Source organism: Rhinoderma darwinii, chromosome 1 (genome assembly GCF_050947455.1).
Source record: "Rhinoderma darwinii isolate aRhiDar2 chromosome 1, aRhiDar2.hap1, whole genome shotgun sequence".
NCBI lineage: Eukaryota > Metazoa > Chordata > Amphibia > Anura > Rhinodermatidae > Rhinoderma > Rhinoderma darwinii.
In genome coordinates this window covers 189,643,664-189,663,910 of record NC_134687.1, presented here as the reverse complement: position 1 = coordinate 189,663,910, position 20,247 = coordinate 189,643,664, and the positions used below count along the sequence as shown (strand labels likewise).

Genomic DNA, 20,247 nt, shown 5'->3' with positions numbered 1-20,247 from the left:
GACAAGGTCTAAGTTGTAGATATAAAAACATAGGAGAGGTTGAACTTCTGTGATATATGTCAGAATGTAGATAAACTTTATTTTCATAGATATCCAATATTCTAGAGTACCTATTGCTTGAGTTTTCCAATAACAAAAATTTCTCCCATTAATCAATTATTTTATTATCTCCAGTAGTAAATTCCCCTTCCAAAGCGGTACCAATATTCCAATTTTTCCTTTATCATTTATATATTCCAGACCACAAGGAAAGCTTTAATACATATGGCCAGCTTTAATAGTCAGGGAAATTATTTTATTATATGATCTCTTTTTGACCAGGGACCATAGTTGAGCACGTAAATTATCTAAAACCATCATGCTAAACTCCATCTAAAGCTCATGTTTTTTTAGTATCTCCCAGCCACCACAATCCTTTAAATGTATCTTCAGGCATGCACCATTCTTCAAATAATGTGCTGTTAATATTTTGGTCTGTTAATTTCACTTGATAAAACTGATAAAACTTAGTGATTAAGTGGTAAAAAGTGATAAATCCTTTTATGCATACTGCCATAACAAATGTTTATAACAATATTTCTGGTACAACATGGATTTAATTTGATTTGTATTGTTAGGTTTGGCATTAGAATCAACATTAGAACTAGCCATGTTATAGAGTAATCTTATTTCAGTTTTAAATATTTTTAAATATTTTTGATAGATGACACTGCGCTCTGAAAATGATAGAATTAAAATTTCCACATCTTCCTGACAAGTAGGGCTGTGATTTGGCTTGTTGACCTAATAAGTATGTTGTTTTAACGCTTCCCTTTCCAGAATGCACAGCTTCGAGGGAACAATGGTGGATGGTCATGTATAACAATCAAATAGCTTGAGATTTATTAATCGTATACTTTATAAAGAATAGTAAATTCTAACATTTGTCTAACTGCTTTGCAATAGGTAACTGGTGTAACTTTTCTGTTCTCAATATTTTTTTTAATTTTATTTTTTTAATAGTTTAAATGCACTCATGTTTTGAAAAGATTAATATGATCAATTTGTTTGATGTAGAAAAAGAGCCTTCGCTACTTTTTGCTATGTTTTTTTGAATCCATACTATTCATCGCCTTGACAGATGTTCCCTGTAGGTTACAATTACCTTTTTTCTTCAGTTAAGTGTAGCCCAAAACCTTGGCAGCTTACTCACTTGTCATTTTTCTATCCTATTAATCTTTCATACTCTTTAAAGGTCTTGATCTATTATGTCTATAATCTAGCTTATCGCTGAGAACATGTTGAAGGCTCTGTTTATAGTCATGCTTCTATGATAAATACTATTTGTATAACTTTTCATGCAGAATTTGACAAAATTGTAATTCCCTTGCAAATCGGCTTCAGAAAAAGCAGATAATAAAAGCGTAAATGTTGTCTTTCCTCTTATTTTAACCCCTTAAATTCCAAGCTTTTTTTTTGTTTTTCACTCCCCTCCTTCTAAGAACCATAACTTTTTTAATTGTACATCAATTGAGCGGTATCAAGGCTTGTGTTTTTGTGGGAGGAGTTATCGTTTTTATTGGCACCTTTTAAAATACCATATAACGTACTGGAAAACAGAAAAAATTCTTTGTGCAATTGGAACTGGCTTAAATGCCGCGGCTGCTATTGACCATGGCATCTAAGTGGTTAAATGGCCAGGATGAGAGCGATCTCTGTTTCTGGCTGTTAGTGTGAGGTGTCAGTTGTAATACACAGCTGACACATGCAGCATATGGAGCGGGCACTGCGGTGAGTCCGCTACATACTTCAGCCAACGAACCATGACATACTTCAGCCTCCACACCATGACATACAGTGTCGTCATGGTGAATAAAGGGGTTAAGCTACAGAACTTAAGACAATTTTAAGGTTTATTGTTATTAAATAAATGAGCTAATTAGTCCTATCTAAAGATACATACATATATATAGAAAAAAGGAGGAGGAGAACCTCCAGCTCACCTTATAAGTACAAGTGGGTGTACTGTGATCTTCGCACGGATCCTCGCGTCGGCACGCATTGTGTGGAATACAAGAGAAACAGGTAGTTTGGATCCAGCGTAGCTGCAACTAAAAGGAACTTGTTCCAAGTTTAATGAAATTGTATTAAAAGAGGTCAATCGGCATGATGTCCTCAAGTGCTGGGAGAGAAGTGAGAGGATGGAGGAAGCCTACGTGTTTCAAACGCTAGCCATGACTAAGAACGCAGCTAGCGTTTGAAACACGTAGGCTTCCTCTATCCTCTCACTTCTCTCCCAGCACTTGAGGACATCATGCCGATTGACCTCTTTTAATACAATTTCATTAAACTTGGAACAAGTTCCTTTTAGTTGCAGCTACGCTGGATCCAAACTACCTGTTTCTCTTGTATACATACATATATACTTATATACTGTATTTACTGGTTTAGGTCCAGGCTATTTTGAGCCTTTAGGCACTAATGAGCCATTTTTAGCACGTGCTATAACTATTTATTTGCTGGACTAGCAAAGTCATTGTTGCAACTTTTTGTGAACACTCCAGGTTTCTTGTTTTTATCATTTTCCACACATAACTGTTGCTTTTTTAGAATTTTTAGTCTAATAGTTTGAAAACAATAGAAACACAAATTATGCTTTTTTTTTTTTTACTTTTTAGCTATTTTTTTCTGGTAATAAAGCAATGTTACCCTTAAACAGACTTGATTTGTAATCCTCATAGTCTACCATAAACTTTGATATATTACATGTCTATATTAGTGCAATTGGATCAGGGCTAGCATTTCAACGATTGACAGAGGGAGCTTTGTTTTTGGGGTGGTATTTTAAGTGTATTTTATATTTAATTTATTTTTGCCTTTTTTACATTTATTTTCTTATTATTGTGATCTGTTTCTCAAAAGACTTTATTATTTCATTATTTTTTTTTACACTATCCTTTTGACTGTAACCGGGTGCATCCCCAGTTACAAGGAGAAATCAGGCCTGTTATTGTGACTATTGTCAATGTTAGAGCTGTGCTGTGTCAATTAGACCCAGCAGAAGCCTCCTGCTACTAGCATCCTGGTGATCATGTGACCAATTACATGACCACTAGCACCAAAAGAGGCCACTGCCTCTATGCATTATACAGAGCGATGTGAACTTGCGTACACAGAAGACAGAAGCTGCTGTGCCTGGGATTGCAGTTCTCTGCAGCCTGGTCCCATTCAAGTGAATGAGATCGAGCTGCAAACCCAGGTGGACAACGAGGACCATGCAGTGGCTATGCAGATGTGATCCAGTGGAACATGGGCCAACTAAGTTCATGAAATGGAGGTTGGTCAAGTAGAGTGAGCTGTACTGGGTAAAGGAGGGTCTTGGATGTGCTGAACATATCAGTCTTGGATCAGATCCTTAATTCATTTTGACAAGGACCCCATGCCGGCCTTTTTACCCTTGTTGGGACCATTGAATTTAAGATGAAGGTTCCTGAAAAATAGAGGTTATTTTTTTTACAAATATAGCAGAACCATTCTTCTCACAACCAGAAGATTATACCTCTTCTGATCCTCATTTTGAGGGTTCGGACAGAAGACTGTCAACAAATCTTGTGATTGATTTTATAGAAGGAATTTACTTTAGGAAAAAAAACTAGCATTAGCCTTAGGACTATGTGATCTGGAAAAAAATGCAGAGGTGGTTCTTTAGATGATAGTGTTCGTAATACTTTGATAAACTTGGCTGAAGTTATAGAAACAAGAAATCAAGTTGTAAAGGAGATATTCTTGACAGAGGCTCATTCAGCTGATTTAAATGGAGGGCCCATGAGGATATATTTAAAACTAGAAAGAGATTCCAGACTGAAACGGGAGGATAGAAAGTGGGCCTTAAATGCTTTAACCGCCTTGATGAACCTGTTTACTACACCCATGACAGGAGAAGACACCATTAAAGTGAGCATTAATGGCCGTAAACTGAGTTTATAAGGTGTTAAGCTTGAGGTCTTTCTCAAAGCCAACCTAAAGAAACTGTAATATTAACACAATATAATTTGAAGCTTGATGCTGATGAACACCTATAGGAGAAAATCCTCCATACCCTACTGCATATTTTTACTGTAAAAAGCCTTCTGGCTGCAATAAGGGTGGATATCACGTTATTTGAAAGGCCTTGAGACTCAAGGTTACGCGGTCAGCCACTTAGCTGTCAGAGAGGGTTTAGCTAGATCTGGGTGAACATTGTCACCTTGTATTAGTAAGACTGTCTGAAGAGGAAGCTTCCAAAATCTGACTCGCGAAAGAAACCGTGCGAGTGGAAACCAAGCCCGGGGTGGCCAGAAGGGTATCACTACAATGGCCTCTGCTTGTTTTTCTCGATCTTCTTAAACTCTCATGATTAACAGAAATGGGGAAGAGACGTACACTAGCATGTTCTTCCAAGGTATGGATAGGCCACACACTGCCCACGGATGATCTGATCTCTGTAGAGAGCAGAACCTGGGTGTTTGAGAGTTGTGCCTAGTAGCCATCACATGTTGGTCATCCTAATCTGGTGAAAGACCAGATTTTTTCTGTTGAGAGTCCATTCTCCAGCATGAATTAAGGTACGACTCAATTAGTCTGCTGTATTGTTCAGCGACCCCCTTAATGTGTGCTGCAGAAATTTTCCTTCAATACATTATCTGTCTAGAGAAGGACTCATTGCACTGACTGTATTAGGGCAACTTGTTGGAACAGGAGAGATGAAAAATGACAAAGGCCATGTTTGACAGACCTAATTTCTCATAGATTGAATGATAGCTGGCTTACCAGCTTCACTGGAGCTGTTCAGCTGTTCTTGACTTGGACACCTCATCCCTAACTTGAGGCAACCAAGGTGGAAGTATAGGCTGCTGAGGTATCAGAAATGTTGCCCTTTATCATATGACCTGGAGCTAGCCATCATTTAAGATATTACTTCATAGCAGGAAGAGTCTTGACATTTTTTTTTTTAAGAAAGTGGACTTCTGTCCCAGTTTGACAGAATATTAAAATGCAGAGATTGAAAATGAGTGCTGGCCCATTCACAGATGTTATTGAACCCAGTACTGCCATTGAAGAACGAATTGAGACTTGGTCGCGGGTAATTATTTGACTGAATCCATTCACAATTTTGGGAATTCTGGCATTGGACAGCCCGACGGTTATCGGATTAGTGTTATTCATAAAAACCAAAAATTTCAGCTCCTGGCTTAACGTAAGTGTTCACCAAACACCCATGGTTTGTCAATAAATCAATAGTAATCTGAAGATGATTCATACATTTCTGTTTCGATGTGGCCTTGATGAGCCAGTCATCCAGATATGGGATAATAAATATTTCCTGATGTCTGAGGGCTGCCATACGTAAGTACCACCGCCATTTTGGTCAATACCATGGGAGCTACTGATATATCGAAGGGGAGGTAAGTGAACTGAACTTTATCAGAACTGCCATCCGGAGAAACCTTCTGTGTGCTGTAAGGATTGGGACATGTTGATAAGCATCCCAAAGATATTTGGTAGCCAGAAAATGAATTTCTTGAATAATAGAAATAACTGAACCAATAGTTTCCATCTTGGATTTTTTACTTGTGAGAAATTTGTTCAAGTATGAGAGGTTTATTACTAGACGTAACGTCCCTCCAGGTTTGGGCACGGCAAAAACTCTGGAATATATGCATGTAAGAATCTGATAATGCGGGATCGGCTCCAGGGCACATTTGTGAATAAAATTCTGAGTAAGATGTATAATTATTAAGTTCACAAAGTAAAACTCAGGAAGATTTGGTTTTTAGCTCTATAGAGGAAGTATTGGACAATGTGTGATAGAATTTTGGCAATCTTCCCCCTACAGGTGGCAAAGATGGCCAACTATGGTTCAAACAAGCTAAATGGTTGAAATAGCAGATTACAGAAATAGTTTTGGATGGAATATCCCCCCATCCACTGTTTAATCCATAAGGCCCTCCTGACAACATTTGACGCCACAAGATATTTAGAGGCAAACTTGAAAACATCAAGGGGGCATCATAGAGAAAATTAGCTGTCGATCGACTGCTTGGGGATTCAAATAGATTGTTTTTCATTTGCATACTTTATTTTTGATATTAATATGTCTTCTATTTCAGTTAGGGTTTAGGCAATTTACCCATTGTGTGCTTCTGTAAGACGTACAGGTATATATATATATCCAAGAAAAAGAGACTGGAAGCAGCACTCAGCAAAAAAATGTGAATTTATTCACCCAACACAGCAACGTTTCACTTCATTCCATGGAGGAAGTGAAACGTTGCTGTGTTGGGTGAATAAATTCACATTTTTTTGCTGAGTGCTGCTTCCAGTCTCTTTTTCTTGGATATATGCATGAGGAGCTCGTCACTCCTTGATATTTTGAAGCTAGCACCAACCGTTTCTGGCTATTGACACAGTGCTGCTCCTATGTTTGGATCTCCGGTATATATATATATATATATATATATATATATATATATATATATATATATATATATATATACAGATGTTGGAGTCTTCCAACGAGTTCACCGCAATCCTTTTTACAAAGTTCACTGTGCGGTAAAAACTACATGTGAACTGTATTCTGTGGGTCAATATGATGATGGTGATTCCAAATTTATATATTTTTTTATGTTTTACAAGGAAACAACTAAATGTTAACAATAAAATTTGTTTTGTGTCGCCATATTCTGAGAGCCATAACTTTTTTATTTTCTGTTGATTGAGCGGTTTGAGGGCTTGTTTTATTGGTACCATTTTGGGGTACATAAGACTTTTTCATTACTCTTTATTGCATTTTTTGTGGAATATGAGGTGACCAAAAAACTGAGATTCTGGCAGTTAAATTATTTTTTTACGGCGTTCACCGTGCAGGTAAAATATTAATATACAGTAATAGTTTGAACTTTTTCGGAGGCGGCAATATGAGTTAAGTTATTTTTTTTTCAACTTTTTTTATTAGTCTATTAGGGGTCTTAACCCCTTCCTGACATTTGTCGTAAGTATACATCATGGAAAGCTAGTGCTTCCCGCAATATGTCGTATAGTTACGACAAATAGACGACATGGGCTCAGAAGCTGAGTCCGTGCCATCAACCAAGGGTGTCAGCTGTATGTCACAGCTGAAACCCTGTAGTAATGGCGTGGACTGAAGTTAGCGCTGATCCCCGTCATTAACCCCTTAAATGCAGCGGTCAAAAGCGATCGCTGCATTTAAGGTGTTTGCAGGTCATCGCCACCCCAGCAATGAAATTGCCGGAATGCCGGTGGCTTCAAAGGCAACTGGAGGCCTTATACAGGCCTCCTGGTCTTCCTAATATGGAAGCCATCCAGGCCCCACCCTGGAGATAAGAAAGGGCACCATTTATGAGTGTGGCACTGGCCTGTGCAGAAAGGATTGCTTCACAGCGTAACACATATCTATGGATTATTATTTTTTTTTTTTACCCCATTAGTATACCACCTGAGTATGCCCCTGATGTACTCTGCCCAACTTACATGTACCCCACATTATAATTGAAAACACCAGCAATACTCAAACAAAACAACTCCCATGCAAAATCCACGCTCCAAAAGCCAAATGGTGCTCCCTCCCTTCTGAGCCCTACAGTGTGCTCAAACAGCAGTTTACTTCCACATATTTGGCATTGCCAAATGGGGGAGAACCCTTCTACCAAATTTTGGGGTGTGTGACTCCAGGGGCACAAGCTGGGCACAACATTTTTCCCACTGAAATGGCATATCTAGGGAACAATTTAAATTTTTACTTTGCACCATCCGTAGCTCATTCATTTATGGAAAAGACCTGTGGGGTGAAAATGCTCACAAACCTTAATAAATGCCTTCAGGGGTGTAGTTTCCAAAATGGGGTCACTTCTCAGGGTTTTCTTTTATTATTTCACATCAGAGCCTCTGTAATTGTGGACCAATACTTTGTAAATCACCAAATTAGGCCTCAATTTCGCATGGTACTCTTTCTTATCTGAGCCTGGTCGAATGTCCAGGAAAAAGATTAGGGCCACATGTAGGGTGTTTCTAAAACCGGGAAATACAGCATAATAATTAGAGAGCTGTCTTGTTATGGTGGCACAAGCTGGGCACCACATATTGGCATATCTATGGAAAAATTCCCATTTTCACTCTGCAACATCGAGTGCACACTAATTTCTGGAAAACACCTGCAGGCTTAACATGCTCTCTACACCCCTAAGTGAATACCTTTTGTGTAGTTTCCAAAATGGGGTCACTTCTGGAGAGTTTCCACTGTTTTGGTTCCACAGGGGCTTTGAAAATGTGACATAGCGCCCAGAAACGAATCCAGCAAAATTTGCACTCCAAAAGCCAAATGGTGCTCCTTCACTTCTGAGCCCTACTCTGTGCCCAAACAGCAGTTTATGACCACATATGGGGTATTGCCATACTTGTGAGATATTGCTTTACAAATGTTGGGGTGCTTTTTCTCCTTTGTCATTTGTTGAGAAAATGAAAAAAGTTTTAGCTAAGTCTACTTCCTAAATAATAAAAAATATATTTTTTTTCACTGCACAATTCTAATAAAATCTATGAAACACTTGTGGGGTCAAAATGCTCAGTAAATGAAACATTTTTAGCTAAAGCTAAGTCTTAATAGTCACAAATGACTACGTGTGCTGTCAAAAAAAAACATAAAGTCCTTCTAACATGAATTAATTGTTTTTTATTTTGTCATACTGCTTTGTGTGAATGGCAAAACGGAAGAAAAGCATTAATGCATTTGAATTGTCTTCACTGCATTCCAATGGATTTTCTCACGGACTGCTGCACTCAACTGCAGTGTCACCCTAGATATGCTTCTTTTTAGTTTATGCATAGTCTGAGACATTTATTATGGTTCATCAGCTAAAAAGCTTTTCTTACAGAATAAGGTACAAAAAGACCTATTATACCTGACACAGTATATACCATCAATTGTCATAGCTACGGAAAGCTTACAACTATGCAACATTCATATTAGAACAAACTACATGCCTTATTTATGTTTGCGGACAACAATTTCTAACTATGAATGTCAGATTCTGTATACTTGTGAATCTAAGCAACTTGTCTTGACATTGTATTCAACTGCCATAACAATTGTCCTTTGATGTTTACTCCTCTCTGTGTTCCTCTATTAATAGTAATATTTTCTATTTTCAGGGGCAATTTTTGATGACTCTGCGAGAAAAGATTATGAAGTATTTCGCATGGCAGTCGATGACCTGAATTTAAATGAAGATATTTTACAAACTGAAAAGATCACATTCACTGAAAAATTTGTGGATGGTAGTAATCCTTTTGTTGCTGTCCAGGAAGGTAGGAGTCCAAAATCTATATTAATTTTTATTGTATATCTTCATTTAAAAGTATTTTCCAAAATGTTTTAAAAATATATTTTTTCAAGCTTTTCAAGACTGGGGAAACATAAATGCATTTGTTAATCTTACCTCTCAATGTTCCACATATTTTTGTTTATTCTCCAGAAACAGAATTAAGAATAATAATATTCATGAATTTGAAATAAAGTCAATGTACAGTAAAAAAAAAAATATCTAAATACATCTGCTAGTTAGATTATTTTAGGGGTCAGTTGGTAATAGTTAATAATTATACTTAAAATGGAGTCTGTCAGCAGTCTTGAGGTCTCAAAACTGCTGACCGAGAGACATAAGGTGAGAGGGCATTTTAAACATACCTATACCTACGTTTGATATCTGTGGCACGGTGTGCAAGTGGCCCTGCATTGCATGCTGCAAGTCTTGACCCTCTGCTCTGAGTAACTGCTCTAGCGACCAATCACGAGGCCACTGGAGCTGTCACTCAGAGCAGAGGGGCGGTGCTTATAGCTTTCAGTGCAGGAGCACTTGTACATCTCGCCTTAGTGGCATTTGCGATTTGTGTGCCAAGGAAATTAAAAATCGTTTTCTCGCATGACCGAGACAAAGGGTATGTTTAAAATGCCCTCCGCCTCCGCTTTATCGCTCTGTCAGCTGTTGTGATACCTCAAAACTGATGACTGGTTCCCTTTAAGGGACTAGGCCTTTCAGTAAATGTTGTAACATGCAAATCCCCCAGAGACTCTGCTGAACCAAACTTATACAGTAAAGATTAATTTCTTAGGCCAGGTTCACACAGGAAAGATTTTTTTTCAATTTTTATAAAATTTTGCTTAAGGTCTACCATGAAGGTGATACATTTGCACCGGCATAGTGGGATCCTACAATATATTGCATTCTAGTACATTATGGGGGATGTATTTTGTTTTATAATAGTGCCTAGATTAAATTTGACATATCTAACAAGGCAAGCTACCCAAATTCTGTACAGAGCTATTGAGCCAGCAGGGGCTGCGGGATTATGCAAGTACATGTGACCGTAATTTTAACTGGGGACCAAAATTATTTTGAATGCATTACTTGATGTTAATTAATAAATACCATACCAAATACCAGACCACATGGTATAAGATGAAATATATATATATTTATATCCTTGACAAGTGGTATATATGCAAATATTTATCTTATAGTGATTACTCAACAGTATGTAAAAGGCTATAAATAAAGTTTATTGAAAAATCCTAACATCCATTTTTTTAATACAATATCATAGGTGCCATCATTATTAGTAAAGCAGCACTCACTAGACTCTATAGAAGCAGCACCTTTTCTGCTCAGATTCCTTTCTAGTGCACAACCAGTCAGTGCAGACGTTAAATTATGTCAGAATAGTCAAAATATCATTTTAAATCTCGCTGGAAATGCTTAGGGAGAGAAACACCAAGATTAAGTCCTGGTATTTATTAATATTGCATATAACATTTATCAAATTTGCTCATTGAGTGCAATGGTAACAGAGGCTCTTTAACAATATGCTGCTCATTATTTAAAGCATTTGGCTAATTTTTTTAAAAATGCTCTAATATGATATATATTCATCCAACCTACTTTAGATTGACTATAAATATGTCAAATGAATAGGCTAATGACCAGATTGTTGTACTGTAAAAATAATGATTGTTTTTTATTTATTGCCTAGTTTTAAGCTAGTAGTATTTTTTTCATTGACGGTTTCTTATGGATTAGTACATCATATTGTGCGTATGAGCTTAATGGTCTGATCAATTTAGTAAAACAGATTTTATAGCTTTTTTCTTTTCTTTTTCACTACCCATATTAAAGGAACGATGATGCATGTTTTTAATTACAGTTATTCCAATTTATCGAAGACTCTCATTTACCAAAAGTAAATTGAACTACCCATGCAGTAGGAAGCTGTTTTAAACACTGATATGAAACTTTTCAATCATTATGGCTGCAACAATTTTACATATTTTATATATATATATATATATATATATACATATATTTTTATATATATATATATATATATATATATATATATATATATAGTACTATCCACTTTTGGATTAGGGTACCACCAGTAAACTGAATAAGGATTGCTGGAATGTTCAAGTTTTGTTTTTTAGTGTTGTGCCCTGCAAAGGAATTATAGTCCATTTACAGACAGCTAATGTAATTTGATAGAGCTCTAGTGAGTATACTGTATGAAAAGACTTAAGCCTTAAAGGTATTTTCTATTTTTGCACCGTGTTTGGAGTGTACGTTTATAGTTTTTGTAGGAGTATTCATATGCCAAATAGGTTTATGTACCCCTATGGGAGCAAGGGGTGCCCAAAAGAGTGTCCTTTCGGCGTCCGCCAGGTAGGTTTACTTCAGTATACCTTTTTTCCTGCTGCATAGGAAAATGTAATCTGTTTTTCCTATATAATTGCCAACTGCAAACAAAGATATATTTTTTAAATACAAAAATGATCATGCAGCATGCACCACTGTGACATATTTGGCACAATTTGTGCCTGCCTGTTCTAAGTTCACTCTGTCTAACCATTAGACAACATTAGTAAATGTGAGCCATTGTGATAGATTGCAGTTTTTTTGTGAAATCTTCCTGATCAAGTCATCTTGAAAACCCTTCTTCCTATGTAACCAAAATTATTTGACGTAGACGAGTTGTGTTTTTTTGTTTTATTTTTTTTATGCTTGCTCTACAAGTGAGGTAAATTGGTTGAAAAAGTGTTGCATATTGACCTCAATGATATTTGTCAAAAAAAGCCATAAACAAATTAGATTCCTTAAACTCATGCAAAAATACATCAGGTTGCATCAGTGAAATGAGGAATTGTTTTCTATAGAACCCAAAGTCATACAGTTTGCGATGTCTGTGGGTACTGAAAATAGAACTAGATCTTAAAAACTGATGTAACCCCTAATGACCAGAAAGACCGGAAAAAAGGTTTATGTTTTTGCCCCCTTCCACCTCATTCTCACCGTTAAAACTCTTTTACAGTATTTTTATGTTGAACGAGTTGTTTTTAAGTGGATCGTTTTGGAGTACATATAATTGGAGATTAATTTTAAGTAATTACATTTTTTGAGAAAATGTTCAAAATGCTATATAGTCATATATATATATATATATATATATATATATATATATAGTCAATAATGTCATATATTTATAGTATGGGTTATTATGGTGATAGGGACACCAAATATGAATGTTAATGGCTGATACCAAGGCTGTGTTTCTGTTGTTCTGCTCCGTCAGAGGAGCAGAACAATGAAAATACCAGAAACGCAGGTTCCATTGTACGACAAACACCATAGAACCCATTGACTTTAATGGGTTTTGTCGGGTTTCTGTGAAGGTGTTCATGATTTTACCGTAAACAATAGTGCACCCTTCTGTGTATTCAAAAATTCAAAAAAATGGGAAGCATAAAGGAAGGACTTACACTTTTCCCCTAGTCAGATTCTCTCCTGGCTTTGGCTAAAAAAATTGCATTGAAAATGGCACCTCAAACTGCACCTCAAACTACATGTCTGATTCCAGCCTAAAGTTACTTTAGGATTTTTTCAAACTTTTGGTCAGGTTTCTATTGCTCTTTGAATAGTATTGCATGTTGCTCTATTCTATCCAGTAAAATAAAAAATAAACCTGCTGGAACCATTATAAAAAAAAAAAAAGGAATGTGTTAGGATCTATTACAAAACAGATAATATTGTATCGATCATATCTATCATATCTATCATGGATCCAGTTGAAATGGAAACCATGGCATCAAAATAATAAATCTATGCAAAGAAAATAGAATCTGTCCTGAAACAATATATGTATGTATATAAGTACACAAACCTGAGCGTAACAATATTTCCTTCATTGATTTTAATTACACCATTTTGAAAAACTGGTTCGGTAGGTTTGTGGAACACAGAAAATGCATAAAATACCAATTCTCTTAAAGGACAAATTCAAGGAGCTTCGCTCTTTGTTTCATGTGAGCATTTAATTTTTTCATTGCACATTCTTGGATGTGAAGTGATAACACAATAAGCTGTCATTTCACATATCCCTAAATATTTCATCTACCCATCTAACAGCACATACTACAGGCACATTAACTCTTTTTTTTTTACTAGTAGTTTATTCTCGTGCTTATTTTTTCCCGTAGCTTGTATATGCCAAGAAGATGCATTTATTTTCTAAAATGTTTATATTTTGATTTAGAAATATATGTTTTGAATTTTTAATATGACTAATCCTTAATGTCCAAATTATTTGTCCTCACTTTCTATTATTATTTTTTTTATATAACTCTGGGGTATTTCACTGAGTGTGCTAGGCATATTTCTTTAAATTTAAAAATTCAATTTCAATATAAAAATCAGTTCTATTCAGGACAAATTGCAAATTCTTTGAATCAATTCTCTCATCTGTAATGATTAATAGCATCTCTTACAAGAGATGTGACACCAAAAGTTAATTCATTTGAGCAAGTGCTCTTTGCAGACATACTTTTCCTTCTCATCAGACCTATTTCGACATATTGATTGAGTAATTCTTCATGAGATCAATAATATAAGAGGCATTTTAAAGAGACACTGAGCATTTCATCATTTTCTAAACATAACAGATGTAGTGCTTTTTAGCAAATCCCTTCTAAATCTGATGTTTATTTGTGGTCTAAAGCAAATTAGTGAAAATGTCACAGATGTAAATTTTTGGAAGTAATCCATTAATCAAGCCTCAATGTTATCAAATTTTTATAATGAAAGTCCAATGTTTATTAAGAGTAAGGTTAAAGTTGAGTTTATACGTAATTTTTTGTCGTCTGGTAGATAAGATTACAGGCATTCTTTATATTTCATTCTGCAATGGTCAGAAAAATAGAGAATAAGTTAAAACAAAAACAAAGAATCACAAACATGCATAAAAAGGTTACAATATTAGGCCTCATACATATGACCCTACATGGGATCCATATCCTATGGATCCTTAACCCCTTCCCGACCACCCCAGGTAGATTAACGGGCTGCAGCACTTGTCCTTGTGCCTGCAGCCCGTTAATCTACGTGTGCTCCTAACAGAGCACACAGGCGCTCCCCGCAGCCCGGCATCTCACAGTACGGGAAGCTACTAGCAGCCTTAGTACTGGGGGAAAACATCGGGTCGGATCAAAGTAAAATGTCAAAATAATAAAATAAAAAAATCGCCTTTTTTCCCTTATAAAGTCCTTTATTATTAGAAAAAAATGAAAACAATAAATAAACTATGCAAAATAGGTATTGCCGCATCCGTAATGGCCTGAACTATAAAGATATAATGTAATTTATCCCGCACGGTGACTGCCATAACAAAAAATAATAAAAAAACTATACGGGAATCGCTATTTTTAGTCACTTCAGCTCCCCAAAAAAATTGCATAAATAGGGATCAAAAAGTTGCACGTACCCAAAAATTGTATCAATAAAAACTACAGTTTGTTCCACAAAAAACAAGCCCTCACATAGATTTCCTGATAGAAAAATAAAAAGTTGTGGCTCTTAGAATATGGCGACACCATTTTTTTATAACTGTGATTTTATCGTGCAAACACCGTTAAACATAAAACCTATATACATATGGTATTGCCGTAATCGAATCGACCCACACAATAAATTAAATATGTCATATATAGTGCACGGTGAACGCCGTAAAAAAAAAGAATAAAAAACAATAGACGTTTTGACGGCCTAATTACACTAAATTCAGAAAAAAACCTATGGGATCAAAATGCTCACTATACCCCTAGACAAAGTCTTTTTAGGGCTCTAGTTTCCAAAATGGGATCACTTCTGGGGGATGTCCACTGTTTTGGTCCCTCAGGTGCTTTGCAAATGCGACATGACACCTGAAAACCAATTGAGTAAACTGAAGCTTCAAAAGCCAAATAGTGCTCCTTCCCTTCTGCACCCTGCCGTGTGTCCATACAGCCATTTGTTTTTTTTTACCACATATGGGGTAGTGCCGCAATCAGGAGAAATTGCTTTACAAATCTTGGGGTGCTTTTTCTTCTTTATTCCTTGTAAAAAATGATCATTTCTACGTTTTATTGGCAAAAATTTAGATTTTCATTTTTACGGACTAATTCAAATAAATTTAGCAAAAAACCTGTGGGGTTAAATGCTCTATACCCCTTGATAAATTCCTTGAGGGGTGTAGTTTGCCAAATGGTGTCTTTATGGGGGCTGTTTCCACTGTTTTGGCACTACAAGACCTCTTCAAACCTGACATGGTGCCTAAAATATATTCTAATAAAAAGGAGGCTCCAAAATCCTGTGGTTCAGTACATTAGCACACTAGGGCCACATGTGGGATATTTCTAAAAACTGCAGTATCTGGGCAATAAATATTGAGTTGCGTTTCTCTGGTAAAACCTTTTGTGTTAGAGAAAAAAATGGATTAAAATGGATTTTCCGAGAAAAAAAAAGAAATTTGTAAATTTCCCCTCTACTTTGCTTTAATGCCTGTGAAACACCTAAAGGGTTAAGGAACTTTCTAAATGCTGTATTGAATACTTTGAGGGGTGCAGTTTTTAAAATTGAGTGACTTGGTTTCTAATATATAAGTCCCTCAAAGCCACTCCAGAACTGAACTGGTACCAATAAAATAGGTTTTGGAAATTTTCTTGAAAATGTGAGAAATTGCTGCTAAAGTTCTAAACATTGTAACGTCCTAGAAAAGTATGTTCAAAAACGATGCACACATAAAGTAGACATATGGGAAATGTTAATTAGCAACTATTTTGTGTGGTATTACTATCTGTCTTACAAGCAGATACATTTAAATTTTGAAAAATGCAAATTTTTGTACATTTTCTCTAAATTTTGGTGATTTTCACAAACAAATACTTAATTTATTGATCAAATTTTTCCACTAACATACAGTACAATATGTTACGAGAAAACTCAGAATCGCTTGGATAGGTAAATACATTCCCAAGTTATTACCACATAAAGTGACACATGTCAGATTTGAAATAATTGGCTGCGTCCACAAGGCCAAAACAGGCTCAGTCCTGAAGGGGTTAATGTGGTGTTAATGCATTTTAATGGGTCCATACCTATCGTCATATAAAAATATGGTACTACAAAATAAAAATCTTACATATAAACTGTATAAAAGCTGCTCTATAAGATGCTGTATATCATACGGGGTTCTCCCATAGAAAAACTAATTTCAGTGATATTTATGTAAAATTTAGTCTGTTATACAGGACATCACATGGAGCATGCAGGATGCAATATGATGCACAATACTTTTCAGTATTATGAAACATATTAAAGGTCAGAATGCATGAGGCTTTAGTTTCCAACTCCAGTCGCATCTTGATACTTTAAGCCCTAATTTTATAGCGATACAAGGACTTGCCTTCTCTCCCCAATACATATATCTAGTTTTGGTTGGATTTTTTTTTTGAGAAACAGGACTCTATTATTCTCATTTCATTATAATAATGGCATTGCAGAATTTGACTTATAAGGATTTGAAATGACTTGTTGGTTATTCTGAAAGGGAGAACATCTGTATTTTTCTTTTTGACATAAGGAAATTTATGAGGTTAGTAACATCTATTCAGTTCAATAATGCATATCATCTAATTAGAAGAACTTTTAACTAACATCAGACAGCAGTATTGTGTTTCTTTACATCTTAAATTGTTTTCTAATGATAAATAATAGTAATTTACCTAATCTTTCTTCAAGTAATTTACCATTAGGTTTATAAGTAATTTTAAAAAAATGTATGTGTCATGTTTAGCTTTGTTGGGCACAAATCATAGTATTTTTTTTCGTATAAATGTTTATCTTAATTAAATTCTAAATGTGTTTAAAATGAAACCTGTGAAATAAATCTACTTTGCAAACAGTTTGTTTCCAAAGCATACACTAACAATGTAACAATTAGCAGAATGATAAAATGTAATTATGTTTTAATTAAAGCTGAAAATAAATGCAAAATAAGATTTTATGTAACATATAATTCTGCTCACAGTTACTCAGTGCCACTGAAATCTGTAACGGGTGATAGGAGATCTGATAGGTGGGACAACGGTACACTGCCCAATTCTGCTCCTGCAGAGTTCTGTAGCATTGTAAGGTTGCCTTTACAATCTTGCTATTTTCTTCTAGAACACAGCCAAATTGAGAAATTATGCATTAATAGAAATCAAAATCCACAGACCGATATAATTTGCTATGTAACTAATTAAATGACCTAGACAAGATGGCAGTAGCAGTGTTAACAGTAATATGCAGTCTAAGGAAATTTAGGTGATAGAATATTTAACAAAAAGATACTATACAAAAATATATTAAGATTACCCATTTCAAGAGCAGGTCCACAGCAAAAGAATCCCACATTCTAAGGCCTAATTCACATGAGCGTATTTCACGTCCGTGTTACGCGCGTGAAAATAACGCACGTCACACGGACCTATGCAAGTCAATGGGGCCATTCAGACATTCAGTGTTTTTCACGCAGCGTGTGTCCGCTGCGTGAAACTCACTGCATGTCCTATACTTGTGCATTTTTTGCGTATCACACACCCATTGAAGTCAATGGGTGCGTGAAAATCACAGACAGCACACGGACGCACATCCGTGTACTGTGTGTGATTCACGCAACAGTTGCTAAAGAAATGATGAGACAAAGAAAACCACCTCCTTCAGTTTATTTTGCTGACGTAAAAAACGCATGACATACGGATGACATACGCGCATAAAAAATGCTGACAAGCACCATACACCGATGTCACACGGAATTGCAACGCAGGAAAAACGCTGCATTTTTTACGCGCGCAAAACGGACACGTTCGTGTGAATAAGGCCTAAGAGTGATTTTTTTTTTCTTCTGAGAATAGACAGGGCTTTAATGTAATAGCAAAATACAACCAGTTACCTTTCATTTTTTAAGTTTTACACTTCAAGTTTTATAACCAGTTTTGTTGCATGGCTGCCATACCTTTACGTCAACAATTTAAAATGATTATTGTGTATGTTGGGGTTCTGTCAAGGTTTCTGTCATTGTGATGGCAAAGTATATCGCTGCATGCTGCACTATTCTTGCCTTAAAAAGTGACTACAAATTCAACAGCAACCCCAGCGGAAGGGCCAAATGTAGATATGAACATAGCCTCACTGCTTAGCACTAAAAGCTGGGTCACTTAGAACAAGTATTTTAGTTTTCATTAAACCTACATGTTGCTATAATCGAAATGTTCTTAGTGTTCTATTGCAAAATTGGAGCGTTTAAAAAAACAAGTGGTTTAGTCAAATAAATAAGACTTTGATAATAGGTTTTTATATACCATAATATTGCATGTATATTTTAAAGTATAAAATGTATAACAAGAGGACACATTTAGCATCCAAGGTTATACACGTCAGTCTAATAACAATTTCACATAGAATTATTTTACTGTAAGGGAGATACTTTTGATCACACAAGTGTTAAACACATAATGGTCAAAGAAGACAATAAAATCTAACGTTTATTCTGGACCATTACTCATTCTTGGTCTGTATTATAATAAAACCAAAGCTAGATTCATGTTTTATTCATTCTGTATAAGGAATTTGTAATTTGCATTTTTAATGATTTTCAAGTTGAGGGATAACAGAAGTGTTGCATATCTCAACATTGAAACTTGATTGTTCCCAAGGCAATATTAGAACACTCGGTGACAAAGAGAGATGTCCTGGATTATTATTATACTACTAAAAAGTTATCTATGTAGGCTATTCATATATTCCACACTGTCACATTTAGTGCAAGTATTACAATGTAGTAAACCAAATTAATTATATGAGATGTCGGAGAGGATGAAAACTTATACAAAGTGTCCAGCATAGATACATGACCGCTGTTAATTAATCCCTTGGATATCTGCTTGGCCTAAGAGGCCATTGAAAGAATCTGATTAACTTCCATCATGTAATGCACATTCAGCTTAGGAAGCTGTCATAAATCCTTGAAAATGTAAATTTAGCTATCTCTTGATAAATTTAACTAGTGCTCATTTTTATTACATTTCATTTTTTTTCCTAGTAATAGAGCTCAATATGGCAAATAAAGCCTTAATTTGTCATTTTTTTGGGGACATTTCATCTAGATCTGAAGATTTTGTTCTATAGTTACATTGATGTGAAGGCATAAGCTACAAAGGTTTTGGTGTTTGTTTGTTTATTTGTTTGTTAAGCTCCTATCTTCACCACAGCTGGATATGTCATGCTTTAATATATTTAGAACCTATTATTACAACATAAAAATATGATTGGTTCAAGAAAAAAAAAATACATCTTATTATTAATAATATGAATAGAGCAAGAGATGATAGTCTTACTCAGGATTACTTGTGGATTTAAGTTTAGAGAGCCTGTATATACAAGTTAGGCTTCGTTCACGTGTGCGCTAGGGCTCCGTTCTGGCGTTCCGTTGGAGCTTTCCGTTAGAACGGAACCCTGACTGAAACAAACGGAAACCACAGGTTTCTGTTTGCATCAGCATTGATTTCAATGGTGACGGATCCGGTACAAATGATTTCCGTTTGTCTCCGTTGTGCAAGGGTTCCGTCGTTTTGTGGAATCAATACAGTAGTGGACTGAACGTAGTCGATGGAACCCCAGAACTAAGCCTTGACGCTGATGTGAACGAAGCCTTAATATGATGTGCCACAATGAGTTACAGTGTTCCTTAAAGAAGTTGTATCATTACAGTAATTGTATCTGAAATGGTTCCTTATGCCCCAATCATAATTTCACAAATAGAATTTACCTTGTCCAGATAAATCCTTACTCGCAGTCAATGGTGAAC

General features: G+C 35.7%; 1 protein-coding gene across 1 annotated transcript in view; it reads left to right on the top strand.

Moving 5' to 3' along the window:
• GRID2 (glutamate ionotropic receptor delta type subunit 2) overlaps nucleotides 1–20,247 on the top strand; it is a 1,233,941-nt gene that overhangs the window by 139,478 nt on the left and 1,074,216 nt on the right. Inside the window, exon 2 of the mRNA XM_075860662.1 lies at nucleotides 9,190–9,345. Within this exon, the coding sequence (XP_075716777.1) occupies nucleotides 9,190–9,345 (156 nt within the window). The remainder of the gene's footprint in view (nucleotides 1–9,189; nucleotides 9,346–20,247) is intronic.